Genomic DNA, 21,007 nt, shown 5'->3' with positions numbered 1-21,007 from the left:
GGATATTTAGCCTTGCATTACGGTTTAACACGTGTATCATATTCAACTCTTAATCATAGGCTAATATCTTGTATTATTTATTATATTTAGCCTTCGGGTGCCGTTTATATATTTAATTTTTTAAATAAAAAATCTAATTTGTTTTGTGATTATGGTGAAAGAAAAACAAATAATATGCAAATTTAGACTTCAGTTCTTAATGTGAAAACCAATAAATAAATGAAAGGTTTTATAAAATAAATAAATAAATATAAAATCAAAGGATGCCGACATGCTGGGATGGTGGCTCTTTCTTTTTCTTTTTTCTTTTATATTTAATAAATATTCATCATATTTTAATTTTATAAGATCCATACCGTTTCAATTTATGTTATAAATTATCCCAAGTTCTTTTTTAAAATATAGAATATGATATAAATTTATTATATGCAAAATTAAATATTTAAGAATTTATTAACACAAATTAAAAAAGCAGGCCGATGATTTTACTTTTTTTAAAAAAAATTGTAAAAGTATATATATATATATATATATATATATATTAGGCATTTTTTAATCTTTATTGATGGTTAATTGGACATTTTATTCATATGAATATAATATTATTATGATAAAATTAATAAAAGCACTAATTTCTATCAATATTTTAAATTCAAACCCAAACTTAATTTCTACTGTTTAGGATGTGATTGAACAAATTTATAATTTTAAATTTTGGATACAGCTCTCTGTATTGAAAAGATACTTTAATCAATGAGATTTTTCTTTTAATAAAATCAATTAATTATATATTATTATAAAATACTTTTCAACGGAAAGATTTAAAAATTCGAATTCTTGGCTTTTTAATTATACAATATTTAATCGATTAAATAAATAAATATTCTTAAAAAAAAAGGTGAAAGCTACAGAAATTTATTATTAAGTTGAAAAATAGAAAAGAAAATATAATGATATAGAAAAGAATTAAAAAGTGAAGGACGTGACAAAAGCTGTCTGGCTGGGCTTTTCAGGGTCAACCAACATGTTAATTATTATTAATTATTTTCTTTAATAAAAAGAAGTGAAGAATCCAAAAGGTTTCACGTTCTTGATTACTCTTTGTTTAAAGTTCGTAAAGTTATGGTCGTCGCCTTTGACGAGTGGATCTAGCAGATGATGAGATTGATCATGCTCCCGAAAGCCTTGGTTTGTAAAGTTCCTATATATGTCCATCGGATAGAATAATAACGTTAAACACTATGTTTTTCAATCATTCACTCACATTCTCTCTCACGCCTATTGTGAAGTGATATACACATAACATGACAAGATACCGATGGATATAGATACATCTAGTGAGCGCGCGCAAGATGAATATGACCAAAGCAAACCTCAAGATCTCACTTTCTCTTACTCACTCAACTATATCATATGCTTGAAGCTATGAAGAGATGGAAATAATTTATAGAACCATTCTTGTTAACGGAATAAAACTTTACTATCATAACATGATAATTCGCCTAAAATGGAAACTAGGCCACTTGTCAAAGCAAACTTGTACATAAACATAGCTATATCAAAACCCAAATAAGACATAGGATGGAAAAAACTTGGTATCAATGTCTGCTAACCTTTGCTGTCGAATGAGTTTCAGCAATGTCTGCTAACTTAGAACTTCTGAATCACAACAGAATTGGCTATTCCAGCTTGTTCTATAGTTTGATCCAATTCAGCCAACTGTTTGGGAGGGAAACCCATCGTCTGGAGTTGGTAATTTCTTGCACCAGTAGGCCTTGATGCATCAATGAATCCACGAATGTCCCTGATCGTATGGTGGTGATTGAAACGCGACACCATTCGTGTTCCGTCTGCCAACCTTAGCTGAAGAGAAGTTATTGGCAATGAGTCGTCTACCACCAAACCTGTTGATGGGGACGGAGCAACATTCAGTGAAGTAGCAGCAGAAGTCAGCTCAGGAGCAACCGAGTTCGGCGAGTCACTAGCTAATGTTCTCCCGATGCCTTGGAATGGAGCGTTGCGGCGCTTCACGGGTTCCTGTATCGGTAGGAGATGACATGGGAACAATAAGAGTCAGATGGAATGCTGATGTACAGAAAAATAGGTTGCTGAAAGAGAGATATATCAACGTACTGGGTAGTCTTCCTCCCTTCTGACAAGGTTAACGTGGACAGAAGTCCTCCTATCTGCTGGTTCAAGCTCGGCAGGGCACTCTGACCTTCTAATACTCTGCCATAATATACACATGTTATCAGATATAAACATCCGTCACAAGTAATATAATTAACAGTGAAAAGAAAATCTAACAAACTTGGATCTTGGATCTCAATTCCATAGACAAAACTTGAGAGAGTAAAGCCAACTAATTTCAAGCCTAACAAGACCAACTTAGTTTGTTGTTGAGGATTGTTGGCGGGGAGTCCCACATCCATAAAATTAAGGAGATATCATGGGTTTATAAGTAAAGAATACATTTCTATTGGTACGAGACATTTTGGAGAAACCAAAAGTAGAGCTATACTCAAAGTGGACAATATCATACCACTGTGGAGGTTCGTGATTCCTAACATGGTATTAGAGTCATGCCTTTGGTTTAACCATGTCAATGAAATCCTTAAATATCAAACAAAGAAATTGGGAGCTTCGAAGAAGTAGTAAAAAAATGACTCAATTGTCGAACAAAGAGTGTACTTTGTTCGAGGGCTCCAAAGAAAGGAGTCGAGCCTCAACGAATGGGAGGCTGTTCGAGGGCTCCATAGGCATTAGGGGAGGTTTTATGGTATACTTGGTTCAAGGGGAGGATTGTTGAGGATTGTTCGTGGGGAGTCCCACATTGGCTGATTAAGAAGATGATCGTGGGTTTATAATAAGTAAGGAATATATCTCTATTGTCAAAGTGGACAATATCATACCATTGTGGAGGTTTGTGATTCCTAACATGGTATCAAAGTCATGCCTTTAACTTAACCATGTCAATAAAATCCTCAAATATCGAACAAAGAAGTCGTGAGCCTCGAAGATGCAGTAAAAAAGTGACTCAATTGTCGAACAAAGGGTGTACTTTGTTTGAAGGCTCCAGAGAAAGGAGTCAAGCCTCAATTAAGGGGAGGTTGTTCGAGGGCTCCATAAGCCTCAGGGGAGGCTCTATGGTATACGTTGTTCAAAGGGAGAATTGTTGAGATTGTTGGTGGGGTCTCACATTGGCTAATTAAGAGGATGATCATGAGTTTATAAGTAAGGAATACATCTCTATTGGGAAACCAAAAGTAAAGCTACGAGAGTTTATGTTCAAAGTGGACAATATCATACCATTGTGGAGGTTCGTGATTCCTAACATTTATCAGTATCGATAACAAATGAACCTAGCAGGTTATCCACGACTGGGAAAGTTTGAAGTCATTTCATCTATAAGAATTATTGAAGTTATGAAAAGCCATATCAAATGGCGTCCATCGGCATCATTAAAAGAAACTTAACATCTTAGGCGGCAGCATGTCACCTTCAGACAAGTTGCAAGCTCAAAGACCCTTTAAGAGAAACTTAACTTTGGGAACCAAGAACAATACAAAAATGGGGTTTATGAATACTGTTACCTCTAAAAAAGATGCATTTTCAGGATCATCCAACCTCAGTAAAGGACCATCATCAACAGAGAATCCATTCCTCCAAAAGGTGACGGTGTGCGTGATAGCCTCAGGGTGCCGAGGAATTGATGGCACCGTCTCACCAGAGAGCAATCTTGCAGTTCCAGTAAAGCTTTTAGAACCTGAAGATGGTTCAATAGGTGCATCCACTGCTGATTGTCTGGCTCGATCAAAGATTGCATCGACAGAATTACCTTTGGCAGGATCTTGGACAAGCATTCCACTGCCAGTGAAAGCAAAATAAGATCATTAAGCAATGTCAACAAACTATTCCAAAATGTAAGCAACTGAAGATACGAAATCGTGTTCCAAGAGAACACTGCGAATCGGAAAATCGATGACATGAACAAATCTGGCTAGATCAACCATCATGAATATTAGAAGGCGAAGAAAAAATCAAACAACATATTGGAAAATTCCAGAACCGGGAGTCCAATGAGCTCCTTCAATCCAAATTCCAAACGTGTGCCTAATGCAACCATCAAGAAAGGAAAATTTACATCCCCCTCTCGATTATCCCACATTTTCTCAGAAGTCAATTAGAGTAAATCTTGATGAATAAAAAATCAAACCTACCTCTTCTCACCACCAGTGTAATACTCTTGAAACTCATCAGAGTCGCTATCCGAGTCGTCCTCCGCCGGCCGGTTAAGGTCAGAAAGGGTGCGGATGCGATGCGTCCTGCTCCCAGAAGCCCTATTGTCGACCTTCTTCTTCGCTTCACCTCTAGCTCTCCTCGAACGGAGCTCGTAGGGAGCACGAGAAGCAGGCGGGGAAGGCGAGCGAGAACGCGATGGCGACATAGAAGGAGAAAATCCAGGCGAATCGGGCGGTGGAACTGGGCGAGTGACGGTGGCAGTGGCAGTGGCATCGACGGTGTCGACGGCATCGGCGGCATGGTTATCCAAGAAGGTGGAAACGGCGGCGTCGAGGTCCCAATTGTGGCTCTCTAAGAAGAAAAGGGCTTCCTCTTTGGAAGAGGAAGTGATCTCGATGAAAGAATTGATGAACGCATCATTTGCAGCTGCATCATTTTGAGGATTCGAGTGTTGAGCTTCGGTTTCCATGGTGGATTTTTCGGTGGCTTCAACTCAAACAAATTGGTTTCCTTCTGATCTGAGATAGTGTGATGATGATGATGATGGCTTGGAGTTTCGGCAAGGTTCCATGCCCAATTGCCAAATCTGCATCCATTCTTTTTCCAATATTAAAAAATATCTCCTCCGTACAAGTCACCCAAACGACGGCGTTTAACTAAACACACCCACCTCCTACTGGCCCACCCTAATCTGTGCGTCGTTGAAACGGTGGCGTTTTCGCCCGGCGTTGTCCTATTCCTTTCCATCCTACTCCCCACTAATCTTTATTAAAAAAAAAAAATAAAAAAAAAAAAATTTAAAAATAGGTTTTGGTGTCCTATAAATTTTCTCCATTTTTAATATTATTTGGTAAAGTTCTTTACTATTTTAAAAATGTAGTATTAATGTTGACGTTTTAAAAAAAATTCAAGTGTATTAATATAACTTTCGAGAATTTAGTAGTATTTTCAAAAAAATTTGAAAGTTAAAAAATATATAACTAGCTAGGTTCCGATAATTTTTAATTTCTTTTTCTAAAGTTTAACGGTATTTTGAGTTTTATTCATTTAACCTAAATTTAATGNAAAAAAAAAAAAAAAAAAAAAAAAAAAAAAAAAAAAAAAAAACCATAAAATTTACCTACTTAAAAAAAAGACTCATTTTCTTTCTAAATTTACAATATTTTCCTATTTTCCTCCCTTTTGAGTTTGAAAACTACAACTAAAACAAAAATTTAATTAAGCATTCAAAAAAAAAAAAACTCTAGCATGCAAAAAATTAATAAAAAATGTTGGAGTAAAAATTAGGATGTAAAACATTTGACAATAATTTGGAATCCAAATCATACCTAAACACTCTACATGATGAATCATATCGTTTTAGGTCACCGACTTTTCACTCTTATGGTAATTTTGAACATTAATAAAATGTCAAAAATTCAAAGAGTAATGACATTTTTAAAACAAAGAGTCAAATTTGCTCCCATCAATGTAATTATTCAAGTTCATAAAACTCAATAATATTAGAACTATTAAATCAACTAATTCAATTAATTGTGGGCTATTGAATGTGAAAAATAGTTCTCCTTTCCTGATAAAAAAAAAATCTATGAAAATGCCACTAGAATCTTATCAGAACTAAAATTGTGCTTGAATGCAAACTCCAATAAAAAAATCAAGCAAATAGATCTAATGTACTGGACAAGGATACTATTAAGATGGAAAACAAGATTTCTGAACAAATAGACTGGAAATATCTAATTAAACAATCCTAAATTAAGGTTCTTCATACTATTGGTTCCCACACCTGTCTAGCATTCACCTCCAGAACCAAGTCAAGATTCAGATTATGAAGTAGGAATTGAACAGTTCAAGCTTACATATTCATGCTCCAGGTAGATGAAGATGAAATACCAAGAGCTTCAAGATCTTCGGCCAAACACGTTGTTGATGTTTGAAAGTCGAGGAACGACAACAGGTCCGCCACGGACCTTGTCGAGGGCAAAGCTTATTCGTAACGGCCGCCCTAATAGTGCCTGAAAGTGACGGGATGACTATCATTTTGACTAATTTAGGATGTTAGATTAAACATTGTCAAACAACTTCTTATTAAATAGTGACTTGCCTTTCCATCCATTGCATCTTTTGCAGTTTGTGCATCGTCTTCATTTGTGAAGTTCACAAATCCGAAGCCTCTGGATCGACCTGAGTCTTTATCATACATTATCCTGACTGTCAAGAGAGTATATAAACATTCAAATCTCAACAGAAAGGCTTGTTAGAGTGTGATTTTGAAATGGTTAAAAACACATTTTTCAGGTTCAAAATCACTCCTAACACGTTTTATGCTATCAAAATTGATTTTGAAGGATTAAAAGCATCTGAAAATGAAAGAAATGATAAATTTACGCATTTCAAATCACTCCCAAACATGCTTGAACTCAACTTAATAAGCAATTTGCTGATGAAGTTTGAGAGTGATCAGCAATGGATATGAAAGTTCCTTTAGTGATGATTAATGAAGTTTCTCAGTGGCTATTGAATTTCATCCTAACTATATCAATTGAATTCCATAGGCTAATTTCTGGAGAAGTTTCAGAGCGATAACCAATGGGCTTCAAGGTTTCTACAATGCTCACCATTGATTTTTCACAGCCACCATTCAATTTCATCTAAACTATACCAAATGAACTCCATGTCCATAAGCTATTTTGCTGGAGAAGTTCCAGAGTGATCACTAATGGCCATCAAATTTCTTTCAGCTCAAACATAAATTTTAATTTCCCACCTCTCAAATTCGTTGTACTTCACAGTTCTTCATGCAGAATTTCCAATCTCTAAATTTCTCATTGTCTTGCTGTCTCAATATTCCAAGAAAATCATAGAAGCATAGTAAAACAGGAAACTTCAATGAAACAACTTTTTTCCTAAAAAATCATTGGAATTATGAATGGAAATGAAGCAAAAAGCTTCAACCCAGAGGCACACATCATGAACTGAGGTCTGAAATCGACTAGACATTTCGTCGAACATGTAGACTACACCTCATACATCAAGGGCTTAAACTCTACATTCACGATTACCTTCAGTAACCTCTCCATAGGAAGAAAACGCATCTTTCAAGGATCTCTCGTCCAATGACCAAGACAAACCTGGAAGCGGCAGGAAAAAAACAAGATCAAATTCAATGCATAAACCATTTGAATCATGTTGGGGCAGCATCTGTGTGACGGGATTGCGAAAGAGAAACGAACCTGCAACAAAGAGCTTGTTGTTTGGCGCAGAAGGAGAAGACGAGGGAGCTGAGGAGGAGGAGGAGGAGGATTGAGAACAGAAGCAACGAAAGCTCAGAACTGGGGTTTGAATATTGGTGAGTGCTCTTCTAAAAAGCGGCATCAAGGTGTTCGTGTTGCTCATCATTGGTTATTGATCCAATTCGCGATGGGAGCTAAAATCCTGCTACAAAAATCACATATAAAAAACATCCAATTTAAAAATCTAAATTAATAAAAATATAAAAAATATTCATAAATTTTCATTAAAAATATTTATCAACTAACATTAACAAATTTTAAAATATTATGAGGTATTATTGATTAGACGAACACGACTCTCCACACTGGTATAATATTATCCACTTTGAACATAAATTCTTGTGACTTTGCTGATATTGTCAACTCTAAACATAAGTTCTTGTGGTTTCGTTCTGTGTTTCTCCAAAAAGTCTCATTCCAAATGGAGAGAGTATTATTTTATTATAAATTCATGATCATTTCTTAATTATTTAATGTGTGACTTTCATCATCTAACATTAATAAATAATTTTCGTCCGATTATTAACCAAATTAATTTTTTTTTATAAAGGTAAAAAATGTTGGTTCTTTTAAAATTTTATAATTATTTTTTTGAGAAAGAAATTCATTGAAAGAAAATAAATAAATAAAAATAATAATTAATAAGTTAGCTATCCGACGCCGTTTCTCAGCTCTCTCTTTCCCTCGATATTTTAGTCTCGTCTCTCAGACTCGAGCTTGAGGCTCAACATCGGCAGCTATCAGTCGCTTCCCTTGATTCCTCTCCTTTCTTCTCCTCGAACTGGTAATATTGGATTCTCCACATTCTTGATTTATGCTTTCTTCCCGCCTTATCTTCTGTTCTTGTTTTTTCTGCTATCTACTTTACTTGGGGCGGTTAATTTTCATTCTGTATTAGGAAAAATTGATTGTCTTTGTACTAGTTGGTTTATTAGGATGCTATTTAGTTTAAGTTCATTAAGATTGATGGGTTTCCATACTATTCTCAGGATATATCTTTAATTCCCCCCCTCCCCCCTCACTTTTCGTCTGTTTTTCAGACTTTCAGTGGCCTTTCATGATGTGGAGATTCCAGTTTCGTGATAATCATGTGTATTACTGTTCTTTAGAATGTGAAAATATTTAGTAAATCAAAATTTGGTATCTTGTAATGGGTGGCTGCAAAATTGATGCTTCGAATGTCCTGTCTGTTTTTTTTGGTTTATGAATGTTTTCGTTTGAATATTACGTTATTCCTGAACTAGGATTTAATTCAATGCTGGGAATGAGATATAATGAAAGTGATATGAAAATCGTAATGAATTGGAATTAGAGACGGATTGCCTTAAGGATTGAGTTAGAAACGATTCTATTTTAACCCTAAGGATTGAGTTAGAAACGGATTTCCTTACGATCTTCCTCTTGTGATAAAGAACAAGTTCCTTGGCCGAAGAATTGAACACTCCACTAGATAGGATGATAAATCCTACTTGAATGTTCTTGTTGTGCAACTCGACACATGAATTGCAAAATTCATGAAGTTCTCTTGTTGGCTAAACTTGAAAGAAGCACAAAGGTTAAAACTCGATTCATCATTATCTGTTTTGTACAACCTAATCGTCAGGCCTTAGATTGTCTCCCAAAACCCTGAATACATGCCACATTATAGAACATAGACAATGACTAAAAATAACCCTACTTAATATGTCATAAATGGATAAAATTACATCAAAGTTATTGGATGAAGTATGAATAATAATTTGAGGTCCTTGGTGATTCATATCAGAAAGTTCTTAATCGAACCAAATTGAATTTGTAAAACTGGTTTTAAATTGACAAAGAGTTTGGTTCAGTTAGCACATTTGGCAAGCTGATCATCATGGTTTTCAGTTTGTGGCTTTTTTGAACTATGCACGTCCCAGCATTAGTTCTATCACAATGCTATCAAGCTTACAGATCTCCTCCTTATCCGTTCTGCATTGGAAGTTTTTTGCTTCTTAGCATGCGCTTTCACCTTTTTTTAATGTTCCTTTTAAGACTGAATGCTGTGTCTATGAAAAATCTTATGTAAATTTCAAGCTCCAGATTGATGAAGATGATGTAGTTGAAATGCTATATTGAAATGGTTTTGCTTCCAAGCATGCAGTTCTACCGTTTTAATTTTTTGAACATTGTAGAAGACTTTATTGAAAGCCCTATGTCGATATAAAGATGAAGTATAACTATTTGAGATGACGAATTGTGGCGTGGATGTGGTTTCTACTTTAAGCTATCATCTATTTCTTTTCATGTTTTCTTGTGCAACTAGAGCATTGGTAGCTTTCAATCTATTGAAGATGATCTTTTGTTTAATTGAAAGTTTGTGAACTGCAGAAGTTTTCCCGCCCAACAAATTAGAAGATTTTGTTGAGATGCTTAGCTGAGATTGTTGATATGCTCGCAGAGAAATCTATTTCTTGATCATTATTTTGTTTTGTAGATTTTTGGAGATCTTTGACATGAATGCCTTCAAGGCCTTCAAAGCCAATGTCCCAATTGCATGGAGTCCTAATCTTTATATCACATTAGTGAGAGGCATGCCAGGAACAAGGAGGCTTCACCGACGTACATTAGAGGCATTGCGGCTCCGAAAGTGCAACCGAACTGTCATGCGCTGGAACACACCAACTGTTAGGGGAATGCTTCAACAGGTTGCTTTTTATACTTATTCTCTACTGCGCACATGCACACACTACAGAACAACCTCATGGTGACTGAATGCCATGATCCCTTTTCGTTGTTTTGCTCAATTTTATTATAGGTAAAGCGATTAGTAGTGGTTGAAACAGAAGAAATGTATAAAGCTCGTAAACAGAAGGTGGAACAGCATGTAGCCCTCCGACCTCCATTAGTTGTAAATCACCTTCCTGCTCCAAGTTCTGCATCTGCCTCTTGAAACATGCATTGCTGTTAGATATCAGGTCTACTTCTCATTTATCGGGACGATGTGAGAAGGATTATATTTGAGCAGTGTACTTTTCTGGAATTATTTGATAATCAAGGCTTTTATACCCTATACATCTTGCTGAGTCTAGTTGCTAGCTAAAATAATTTATTGGAATAGTTGCCTGTTTGAAAATGATGCCTATCAAAATCATTTGAGGATTCTACTTTCAGTAAGAAGCCTGCTATGAGACATGGATGTTTACATAAATGAGTGCCGGTTTGCACTGGAAAACATTATTTGAAATATGCTGAATGGTTTAGATCATATAGAACCTAGGGGAAGACAAAATGGCAGTGGCTTATCTGCCATTGATGCTGAAAGCATAGGATGGTTGTAGCTACAGGTTTTGAGATATTCAAACGTAGATGCAGGATTTTTAAACTTATACATGGGACACCTTGAAACACACACTCTTAACTTTCTGTTGCCTTTATGCTTATTGGCCCTTCCACTTCAAGTGCTACCAAGTCATTAGAACTCTTGAGCTCCTCATTGTTGTCTTTAGAGTTGAAGTAATGCTGGTCTTTATACTGATGTTTCCGGGCTAGGACTAGAAAGAAGAAAAAGTTTAGCAGCCCCAACACTGCAAGTAGCCAATAGAAGTAGTTCAAGTTTCCCTTGTTCAAATTACTTCTCAGCCATTGCTTGTTGGTTACTTTATCCACGATTGTTACCAACAAGCTACTAACGAAGAATCCCATGGAAAGAGTGCTAAGAAAAAGCCCTGTGCTCATGGATTTCATTCGTTCTGGTGCTTCTCTGATAAAAAACTCGAGTTGTCCAACATATGTAAATGCCTCTCCAGCACCAATCAAGAAGAACTGAGGTATTAACCAGAAAGCACTTAGAGTACGTTGTCCCAAAGCTAATGTCCTCCTCTCTTTCTCAACAACTCCAGCAGCCACCATGCCAAAAATTGAGAAAACAAGTCCAATTCCAATCCTCTGAAGGCTTGTGAGACCTTGGGCATTGTGAGTCAGCTTCCGTGCAATTGGTATGAATAGTTTCTCGTTCAAGGAAGTGACGAGAAGGATGGCGATGAATAGAAAGGCTGACATAGAACCAGGAGGAATCTCAAAACTACCAACTTTTCTACCCATAAATGATGCTTGCTCTACCGTGAACGTAGTCATCTGAGAGTAGATCGTCCAAAAGAGGATGCCAGTGGACCAAATAGGTAAAAGCTTCAGCACCATTTTCACTTCTTCAACTTCAGTCACGGTCGAGACAATCCATGGATCGTTTCTGTTTCGATCGTTGGCAACATACTCGTCCAGAATTGCAGCCTTGTCAAGACACCTGATATTCACCTTTTCATTAACACCGTTTTCTTTACAACAAAGAGGAAAAAAATGGGGAAAAACAAAAAAAAAAAAAAAACTAAGTGTGATGATAGATCTGAAAAACACTTACTTGAACCTGTAGGTGTAAGGAACCTTGGCATTTTGGTAGTCATTTAAGAAGCTGGGATGAGATGGGAGAGGGAGACTTCTCTTCTTCCAAGCCAAAAGAGCCACCCTCCATATCACTGTTAGAGGACTTCCTCTAGGCTTCTTAAACCTGTAAAAGGTTGTCCCACAAAGCAGTACAATCACAGCAATCACCATGGTCCCTCCAGAGATTCCATATCCCCAGCCTCTCCCAACATTGTCTTGTACATAAACCAACACAATGACAGCAAACAAGGATCCAATGCTTATGGCAAAGTAGAACCTATTGAAGAAGAATATCATGGCCTTCTCCTCCTTAGGATCATTGACATCGAATTGGTCGGACCCAAATCCTGAAACGTTCGATTTTATCCCCCCTCCGCCGAGTGCTATAGTATAAAGTGCTGCATAGAGCATGGCAAGTTGCCCACCATTAGCTTCAATGCATTGATGAAGTTGCCTTCTGGAGTCATCACAATGAGGGGGTCGCATGCCAGGGATGGTTGTGGCCAATGTCAACAAAATAACACCCTGCAAAAAACCAGCAAGGCTTAGGCTAAATTCTGAACTAGAAATTTCTTTGCTGAAATCATTCTTAATGGCTCATAACTTACCACAGCAGTTATGGAAGCAAAAGTTGCAACAGTTAGATAACGTCCCAACTTGGCATCTGCTAAGAACCCACCAAGAAGGCCAAGAAGATTAAGGGCACCAAGAAAATTAGTCACAATAGTTGCAGATTTAGCTGAAGAGAGATGCAAATCCCCAACTAAATATGTCACTAAGTTCATTGATATCCCCATCACACATATCCTTTCAGAGAGCTCAGTTCCTGCATCATTTTGGGCATTAGAATTGATAGATTTAGACTCTTGGTCTGTGAAAACTAAAGAAAAAATTAAGCACCTAAGATGAGCCCTGCAGCAAGCCATCCTCCAGTTTTTGATTTGTCCACTGGGTTTCCCCAAAAATCCACTGCAGCATCTTCTTCTCCTTCTCCACTCCCATGCTTAGATACCAGAACCTGTTGAAAACAAGGAAGATTTTAACCATTAAAGAAGTCATTCATAGCCAATAGGAACTAAGGAGTTTCTCCACAAACAAGTTACCATTGTTTTTTGCTTGTTTTTTCCTCTCTGCTAGAGAGAAAGAGAGAGAGAGAGAGAGAGAGAGAGAGAGAAAGAAGATGAATTGTTTGTGTGCTGCAGTTGTGCTTAGACTCACGATTTATTGGAAGGCAAAAAGTTAGTGTATGATTGGAATTAGGACAGAGAAAGAGATAGGATTGAAACTAAATGAGCTTGTGGTTTATACAGGTTGCTTTGACAGCATGTGTAACTCGTTTGGAGTTTTGCCAAGTTACATTTTTGTGGTAGTGGTGCCTGTAGCCACATAAAACTGAACCAAATGCTGGAAAATGACTTGCTTTTCTTCCTCCCCGTCAATACAATCCACATACTTATCTTCTTTTATTTCTTCAAACTATTATAGTTCATGCGTTTCAATTGGGTTTATCTGACACCACTAATGCAAATCAATAGAGACTTAGCTTCAAAATTGATAGCAAAATGCAAATACACTTTTCTTTTGATTCAGTTCTTCAAGTTGTGGATAAGATATGCATGACTCTTTTCAATATTGTGATTCATATCCTGTTCTTCCCCATAAACCATGAAATTCCATCGTCAAGTTTTGATATCAGATTCTTCTTGTTTGAGTGAATTTGCTGCTATATATTGCTCATTTATGACTCAAAAAGGAGATGAACTTTTTCCAAGTTGCAGCCTCCCAATATCTCAAGGCACTTCATCTCTTTGAGAATCCTCTTGAAAGATAAAAAGGTAAAGAGAAAAGAGAAGTGTTTGATGGAAAAGACAAGAGGAATTCAGACAGCAACATATACTGGTGTAATAGAAAGAGCCGTGCAGACATAGGCAGGCTTTTCTTTGGCAGGTCGTATAAAATGGCCACAGTGTAATTAGGCTCAAATGAATGAGTGAATCAAAAAGCTTCGATATTTTGTTTGGTTTTCCACATGCCTTGGATTATATAATTGCTCCAAATTAGTTTCCTTTATTGAACTATGATTGATTCATAATGGGGTAGGTACTCACTCGTAAATTATGGCTACATTAACTTTTTGTATATGGGTTGTTTTTCACAGCCTATCACTAACAGATATTATCCACTTTGACTCGTTACGTATCGTCTTCAGATTTACGATTTTAAAAAAGGGAGAGGTTTTGAGAGGTTTTCACACAGGAATGTTCTGAGATCTCACAATCCACTCCTTGGAGGCCAGCATCCTCGTTGACACATTGCCCCCGTGCTGGCTTTTATACTATTTATAACAGTCCAACCCCACTTAAAATTGTCCACATTAGTCCGTTATATACTACTGTCAGCCTCACTGTCGTTTTTATGCTTGAAAATAGAGATTTAATAAGAAGAGATTCGATATTATTTTATGCTTCTTAGCGTTTTTACAGTGTTGGATAACAGATTTAGAAATCAGATCTCGATTGAAAAACGATGATAAATAAAAAGTAGTTGAGATTAGGAACCAAATAACTTTTCCTTTTTATTGAGTTGAGATGTGCCAAATCTTGGACACTAGTGTAACATGGTGGATGAGACAAAATAAGTTCATTTATTATTTGATCATAATTAAAAAAACAAAACATTGTAATTTCAATTTCTTGTCATTTTTTCCCTCTTGCTTTACCTTACCCCACTCATATCATTATCAAATTTTTAAAAATAAAAAATGTAACTCAAAAAATATTTAACCAAATATAATTTTTATGATTGAATTCTCGAGTTGATGTTAATTAAAACAATTCCTCCTTTTATCGTTTTTCTCTTCGTGATAAATGTTGCCCGTCATCTCACTCCTTGTTAGCTAGTGTCATCACTGTTGTTACACGAGGCCTTATTCCTTATTGGTTGTATTACTTTTCACTTGCATTTATGGAAAGTCGTTTACGAATCTAGACGAGGAATTGTTTGCTAGAATAAGAAACAAAACTTCCCCATTCCTCGTTGTAAAGATTCGAACGAATTGTTCCTCGTCTAAATATAGGAAGAGATTCCAAGAAGGTCGATAGTGAGAAATTTTATAGACGAAAACGACAAGCAACGATGGATCATTGAAAGAAACGTCCATTTCAGATGAACAAATATATAAATTTAAACTATAAATTGAATTCTTAAAAAAAAAAATACATATTTGCAATGGCTTACCCATGTGAGCAATCAACCTCTAGCAACTCCTTCACGTCAAGAAACCACAAATATGAACATAACATTAAAAATAAAAATAAATAATAAATAAATAAATAAAGACAAATAATATAAGGGAATAGATAATATTATAATCATTTTTTCTTTTAGTGGGTTAGCTTAAAAATTTAGCTCAAAATCTATTTTAAATTTATAAATAATAGTCAAATTAAAAATTTAGAGACTAAATTTATAATATTTTTTAATGGTAAAATGTTTGTGTCATGATTGCTTAATCGACTCGCTATTATAAAGATTAAATTGAAATAATCACAATTTTCATTTTCACTATTTTTACCATTCGAATCTCGACTCTCACATATTGTCGTTTAAGATTTGCTCCAACCGAACGAACTGACTCTAAGTCAAAATGATGGAATCCTTTGAACAAATATTTACTGCAGTAAAGTTGGTTGATTGAACATTTGACTGCTGAGTTTTGACTCAACATGTTATCCGACAAAAAATGCAAAGGTAAAAAAGTTGGTCTCAAACATAGAGAAGCCTCTGGTTTTTATCTCCCGGAGATATGGGTTCGTTGGCTGCTACCGGCGACGGCCCATTGCTATCCATTCTCCGATTCTTCTGTTGCCGATGGTATAATTGCCCTAATCTCTCTATTTCCCTCTTCAATGCTTCTTCATGGGCTGCACATCCTTATAAATTCTTCAATATATATACGCAATTTAAAAAATACTCGTATTTTCTTGAAAATTAAAGATGGTTAGTTGAACACGACTCTCTACCATGATGTGATATTATCCACTTTGAGTATAAGCTCTCATGACTTTGGTTTGTGCTTTCTAAAATGTCTCATACGAATGGAGAGAGTATTCTTTTATTATAAACCTATGATCATTTCTTAAATTGGTCGGCGTGGGACTTTCATCCAACAACAAAGAGCGGCGGCATACTGGGTATTGCTCGATAACTAAGACATCTATTATCATTCTATCGTGCAACGGTTAAACTTGAAAAAAGAATGAAATGAGGGTTTGTTTTGTTTTGTTACCATCTTTGAAAATGTTGTCTTGGGAGAGGGAGGCAATTCTTTGCTTCAAAGCACTATTGTCCACGTTTAGAAGCAGTCGTTGTTGATCTAGAAATGCTACTTGTGGTGACAACATTGAAACTTCGGCCTATTCATTGTATAATCATGTCATTAAGACATTAATCAAACAAGTTCATGAACACACAGAAATTATTAAATTACAATGTACAATAACCTGTAATGTACTGATACTCTGTTCCAGTTCTGTAATATATTGCAGCTTTCTCACCCGTGATCTTCGTGCAGATTGTCTGTTTGCCAAGATTCTGTGTGTTTTTCATGAAAAGATGTCAACTTTTTTACACCCTTTTAAAGATCGTATAAGACTCGCTCTTAATTTACCTCTTGACTCGTTTCGAGTCAGTGATTCCATCGTTATGTGCCTCGGAAGAAGTTGGCTGATCATCTTCATCAAAGGCATCAAATGCATTATTGTTGGATGGTGCAGCCGAGCCTAAAATGGTTTGATTCATCGTCGGCGTTTCGAGGAAGGCGATCGAGTCACTAACGGACCGATGGTGGAGACTTTGTCGAGGGGACGAGAAGGAAAGGAAGTCGTCGTGTGCAGGGGGATTTGGAGTGTTGAAGTTTGGGAATTTGGGAGGCAAATTTGGCATGATTGAGAGGAAATTGTAGGAAACAAAATGAAACCCAAATCAAAGGGAGGGTAACAGAGGGTTTATAAGGCGGAAATGGATGAAAATGTGGGGAGTAAAGGGTTTGATGATGGGTATCAGATTGTGATATGATTGTGCAGTGATGGCACATGGACAGCTATCTCCAGTTGGTTGTGGACTCGAAGCAAAGTCGCCACTGGCTTTGGCTTATTTTATAATCAATGAGGATAGGAATCAGTCACCACGTGCCCTCTCTGACTTGCAATTTAGTGGGATCCCTCACTCTTTGTCTCATTACCATTACAATCATTGAAATTTCAATGATTGATATCGACATCGATATCAACTTGAATACAGTTCAATTAGTTTAGGCACGCGAACCCACGTGAATTGAATTGTAATTAGGACCGTTACTGAGCTAAATCATGGCTTGTTTTTGGGTATGTTGCTCTCTCCCAGCTGAGGTGCTACAATTTCTTCCCTGTTTATCAATTTGTTCTTGACACGTTGAGCATCTTATTGGCCAAACCAGAATTTTGGCTGTCTGCCATGAGTAACCAAGCAACCTATAACTAGCGATCGAGATCGAAAATCGGAAACCAATGACTAACAATCGAAATTGAGAATCAACGAATGGGACTAGAGACCCATGACTAGTGATCACTGAACATCGTCAAAGGGGTCAAAAGTCCCGGTAGCCAATGGTGAGTTGCGGGTCCTTGATTCTTAGGTTCAATCGCTAGTCTTTGTCCCCTGTCATCGACTACCAATCATTGAAGTAGTCAGTCACCAATCCCCGGTTGGTAGTCAATGGTCTCTCCCCAATCTTGATTGTTGGTGACTAATGATCATTTTAGTGATTGTCGAAGTGGTCGTTGGTCACCAACTTATTAGGAACCAAGACTCTCCACAATAGTATAATATTGCCCATTTTGAGTATTAAGTTCTCATGGTTTTGCTTTTTATTTTCTCAAAAAACCTCGTACCAATGGAGATAATATTTCTTACTTATAAATTCATGATCTTCCCCTTAATTAGCCAATGTGGGACTCCTCTCCCAACAATCCTCAACACGACCCTCAATCCCAATCTTCGACCATCATCTAGTCATTGATTGTTGAAGGTGGTTGTCAATGGGTATTAGGGTCAATAGTAGTGAGTGGTGGTAGCTTGCATTGACAATCAACAATGCTAGGTGGTGGTCGTCATGGTCGGTGAATTTTGGTGGTCGACACCGACACCGACCGTAGCCTAGCGTGAGAAGATATTTAGATAAGTTTTAACATATAATAGAAATTTGAAAAAGATTGACAACTTAGCTGCATGGTGGCAGCCATCTTTCTCTGCCGTGCAGGTAACATGAAACAACAGACTTGCCCTACACAAACTTCAAGGTGTAAACCACATGAATCCAAGAAGTTCTTAAGTATCAAAACTCCATCCTTTTACAGTTGAGAATGGATCAATATATAATCAGAACTCCATATGAACAATGAACACAAACTCAGCTCAATTCTCAATTAGAAAAGGGCCATGGAAGCATATAAAACGATTTGGAACATGGGTTTAACGTCCCTGATTCTCTGGGTTGTCTGCACACCCTCAATGGCATCCATGGCAACGGACAGCCCCTCCAATGGCTTACAAGACAGGTACAAGAAATGGATGAATAAACACAGCCGAGAGTACAAGAGCAGAGAGGAGCAGGAACGGAGATTCACAGTTTATCAGCTGAATGTTCAGTACATTGACAACTTCAATTCACTGAATCATTCATATACTCTTGCTGAAAATAGCTTTGCAGACCTCACAAATGATGAGTTTAAGACAACTTATTTGGGGTATCAAACTCATTGCCTGCCTGATACATGCTTCAGATATGAACATGTTAATAGCTTGCCTACTCATGTCGACTGGAGAATGGAAGATGCCGTTACTCCGATAAAGGATCAAGGCCAATGCGGTATGTGTTAGGAATAACGAACCTCCACAATGGTATGCTTTGGACTCCCTAAAAGGTCTCGTGCCAATGGAGATGTTTTCTCTACTTATAAACCCATGATCATTCTCTAAATTAGTCAACGTGGGACTCCCCCAACAATCCTCCTGAGGCCTATGGAGTCCTCGAACAGTCTCCCCTTAATTGAGACTCGACTCCTTTCTCTAGAGTTCTCGAACAAAGTGCACCCTTTTGTTCAACAATTGAGTCACTTTTGACTACACCTTCAAGGCTCACAACTACTTTGTTCGATATTTGAGGATTCTATTGACATAGCTAAGTTAAGAGTATAGCTCTATACCATGTTAGTAATAACGAACCTCCACAGTAGTATGATAATGTCTACTTTGAGCATAAACCACATGATCATTTCCTTAATTAGCCAACGTAAAACGAACTCATTCGTTAAAACAAGTAGCCCTTTCTCTATACTCACAAGTTTTGAAGTATTTGAAAACAGGGAGTTGCTGGGCATTCTCTGCAGTAGCAGCAGTGGAAGGCATCCACAAAATAAGAACAGGAAAGTTAGAGTCTTTATCAGAGCAAGAGCTTGTGGACTGTGATATCATCTCAGGGAACCAGGGCTGCGATGGCGGATTCATGAACAAAGCGTTTGAGTACATCAAGAGAAGTGGGCTGACAACAGAGAGAGAATATCCATACAGAGGAATTGAAGCTTTTTGCAACACACAAAAAGTGAGATACCACTCTGTGACAATAAGTGGGTATGAAAAAGTACCTATGAACAACGAGAAGAAATTGAAAGCTGCTGTTGCTAATCAGCCAGTTTCTGTAGCCATTGATGCAGGGGGATATGACTTTCAATTCTATTCTAGTGGTATCTTCTCAGGTAGCTGTGGGAAGCAGCTCAATCATGGAGTGGCAATCGTTGGGTATGGGGAAGTTGGGGATAATACTTACTGGCTTGTCAAGAACTCGTGGGGGACTGAGTGGGGTGAATCTGGGTACATAAGGATGAAGCGTGATTCGATTGATAAGCGAGGTGCCTGTGGCATAGCCATGGAGGCTAGCTACCCGATCAAAGACTGAGCATGTTTACAAGGGAAGAACTTAAGTTTAAAGATTATAAATTATATGCAGATGTTTGTTCATATCCAGTAGATTAGATTATGCAGTGATGTAATAAGAATTATTAAAGGGTTTGTGATAAAGAACAGAAGGGATTCAAACAAAATAAAATAAATTTACACACTTTAAGATCAACCACAGAATCCACAGCCCTTCTCTTGCCTTCCTCTCTTATGTTTTTCACTTATTTGACCCAGACCGACAAAGATATATAACGGGTCAAAGCGGACAATATTTATTAGCGATGAGCTTGAACCGTTACTATTGATATGAAAGCTAGACACTAGATGATGTGTCAAAGATGACGCTGGCCCCCAAGGACGGTTAATTATGAGATCTCATATTGGTTGGAGAGGGGAATGAAACATTGTTTACAAGGACATGTGAGGCTGATGGTAATACATTACGGGTCTGTTAGACGAAAATAGATCCTATATCGGTTGGAGAGGGGAATGAAACATTGTTTATAAGGACATGTGAGGTGACGGTAATACATTACGGGTTTGTTAGATGAACACGACTCTCCACAATGGTATGATATTGTACACGTTGAGCATAAGCTCTCATGGCTTTGTCTTGGGCTTCCCCAAAAGGCTAGACACTGGACGAACACGACTCTCCACAATGGTATGATATATAACGGGTCAAATCGGACAATATTTGTTAGCGATGAGTTTGAACTGTTACAATTGGTATCCAAGCTAGACACTAGACGATGTGTCAAAGATAACGCTAGCCCCCAAAGAGGGTTAATTGTGAGATCCCATATGGGTTGGAGAGGGGAACGAAACATTGTTTACAAGAACATGTAAGGCAGACGGTAATACGTTACGGGCCAAAACGAACAATTGTTCCCTTAGTGCTTGTAGGGCGTGGAGGCTAGAAATGAACCAATAATTTACCAATTCATCCGTAAGTTTCCTTCATTATCGAACATATGTTAAAAATAATTTTCAAGTATGTTAGAACGACCCACTTAAATAAAGATGTCTTAATCGAACACGCACTTTCATTATAATATTAAACTCAAATGAAATCA

The 21,007-nt window shown here is 37.1% G+C and overlaps 6 protein-coding genes across 7 annotated transcripts; 2 read left to right on the top strand and 4 right to left on the bottom strand.

The window, feature by feature from the left end:
• Positions 1–1,434: 1,434 nt before the first annotated feature.
• Positions 1,435–4,841, bottom strand: LOC111777548 (plant UBX domain-containing protein 4-like). Its single transcript, XM_023657198.1, has 4 exons — positions 4,221–4,841; positions 3,594–3,867; positions 2,134–2,229; positions 1,435–2,037 (listed from the first exon to the last, which is right to left on the bottom strand). The coding sequence occupies exons 1-4, from the start codon at positions 4,709–4,711 to the stop codon at positions 1,651–1,653; spliced, it is 1,248 nt and encodes a 415-aa protein (XP_023512966.1). The 5' UTR covers positions 4,712–4,841; the 3' UTR covers positions 1,435–1,650.
• Positions 4,842–5,853: 1,012 nt separating this feature from the next.
• On the bottom strand, positions 5,854–7,669 carry LOC111777547 (glycine-rich RNA-binding protein 4, mitochondrial-like). The gene is made up of 4 exons (XM_023657197.1): positions 7,476–7,669; positions 7,305–7,373; positions 6,347–6,453; positions 5,854–6,257 (listed from the first exon to the last, which is right to left on the bottom strand). Exons 1-4 carry the CDS (start codon positions 7,639–7,641, stop codon positions 6,144–6,146), a joined length of 456 nt encoding a protein of 151 aa, XP_023512965.1. The 5' UTR covers positions 7,642–7,669; the 3' UTR covers positions 5,854–6,143.
• Positions 7,670–8,207: 538 nt separating this feature from the next.
• Positions 8,208–10,582, top strand: LOC111777540 (50S ribosomal protein L30-like). Its single transcript, XM_023657184.1, has 3 exons — positions 8,208–8,319; positions 9,994–10,204; positions 10,315–10,582. The coding sequence occupies exons 2-3, from the start codon at positions 10,013–10,015 to the stop codon at positions 10,447–10,449; spliced, it is 327 nt and encodes a 108-aa protein (XP_023512952.1). The 5' UTR covers positions 8,208–8,319; positions 9,994–10,012; the 3' UTR covers positions 10,450–10,582.
• Positions 10,583–10,639: 57 nt separating this feature from the next.
• Positions 10,640–13,055, bottom strand: LOC111777539 (protein NRT1/ PTR FAMILY 6.4-like). Its single transcript, XM_023657183.1, has 5 exons — positions 13,038–13,055; positions 12,837–12,952; positions 12,545–12,762; positions 11,914–12,461; positions 10,640–11,799 (listed from the first exon to the last, which is right to left on the bottom strand). The coding sequence occupies exons 1-5, from the start codon at positions 13,040–13,042 to the stop codon at positions 10,914–10,916; spliced, it is 1,773 nt and encodes a 590-aa protein (XP_023512951.1). The 5' UTR covers positions 13,043–13,055; the 3' UTR covers positions 10,640–10,913.
• A 2,512-nt stretch (positions 13,056–15,567) lies between these two features.
• On the bottom strand, positions 15,568–17,041 carry LOC111777620 (basic leucine zipper 6-like). Of its 2 annotated transcripts, none has more exons than XM_023657294.1 (4): positions 16,606–17,041; positions 16,439–16,529; positions 16,225–16,351; positions 15,568–15,868 (listed from the first exon to the last, which is right to left on the bottom strand). In XM_023657294.1, the coding sequence occupies exons 1-4, from the start codon at positions 16,878–16,880 to the stop codon at positions 15,702–15,704; spliced, it is 660 nt and encodes a 219-aa protein (XP_023513062.1). In that variant the 5' UTR covers positions 16,881–17,041; the 3' UTR covers positions 15,568–15,701. The 2 variants fall into 2 exon arrangements, with proteins under 2 accessions (XP_023513062.1, XP_023513063.1); XM_023657295.1 differs by having other exon boundaries at positions 15,568–15,859.
• A 1,372-nt stretch (positions 17,042–18,413) lies between these two features.
• On the top strand, positions 18,414–20,099 carry LOC111777742 (ervatamin-B-like). The gene is made up of 2 exons (XM_023657456.1): positions 18,414–18,843; positions 19,340–20,099. Exons 1-2 carry the CDS (start codon positions 18,414–18,416, stop codon positions 19,927–19,929), a joined length of 1,020 nt encoding a protein of 339 aa, XP_023513224.1. The 3' UTR covers positions 19,930–20,099.
• Positions 20,100–21,007: the final 908 nt, after the last annotated feature.

The sequence above is a fragment of the Cucurbita pepo genome, chromosome LG16, assembly GCF_002806865.2.
Source record: "Cucurbita pepo subsp. pepo cultivar mu-cu-16 chromosome LG16, ASM280686v2, whole genome shotgun sequence".
NCBI classification, from domain to species: Eukaryota; Viridiplantae; Streptophyta; class Magnoliopsida; order Cucurbitales; family Cucurbitaceae; genus Cucurbita; species Cucurbita pepo.
Note: the sequence above shows the minus strand (reverse complement) of the source record. Positions and strands in the feature narration are given on the sequence as shown.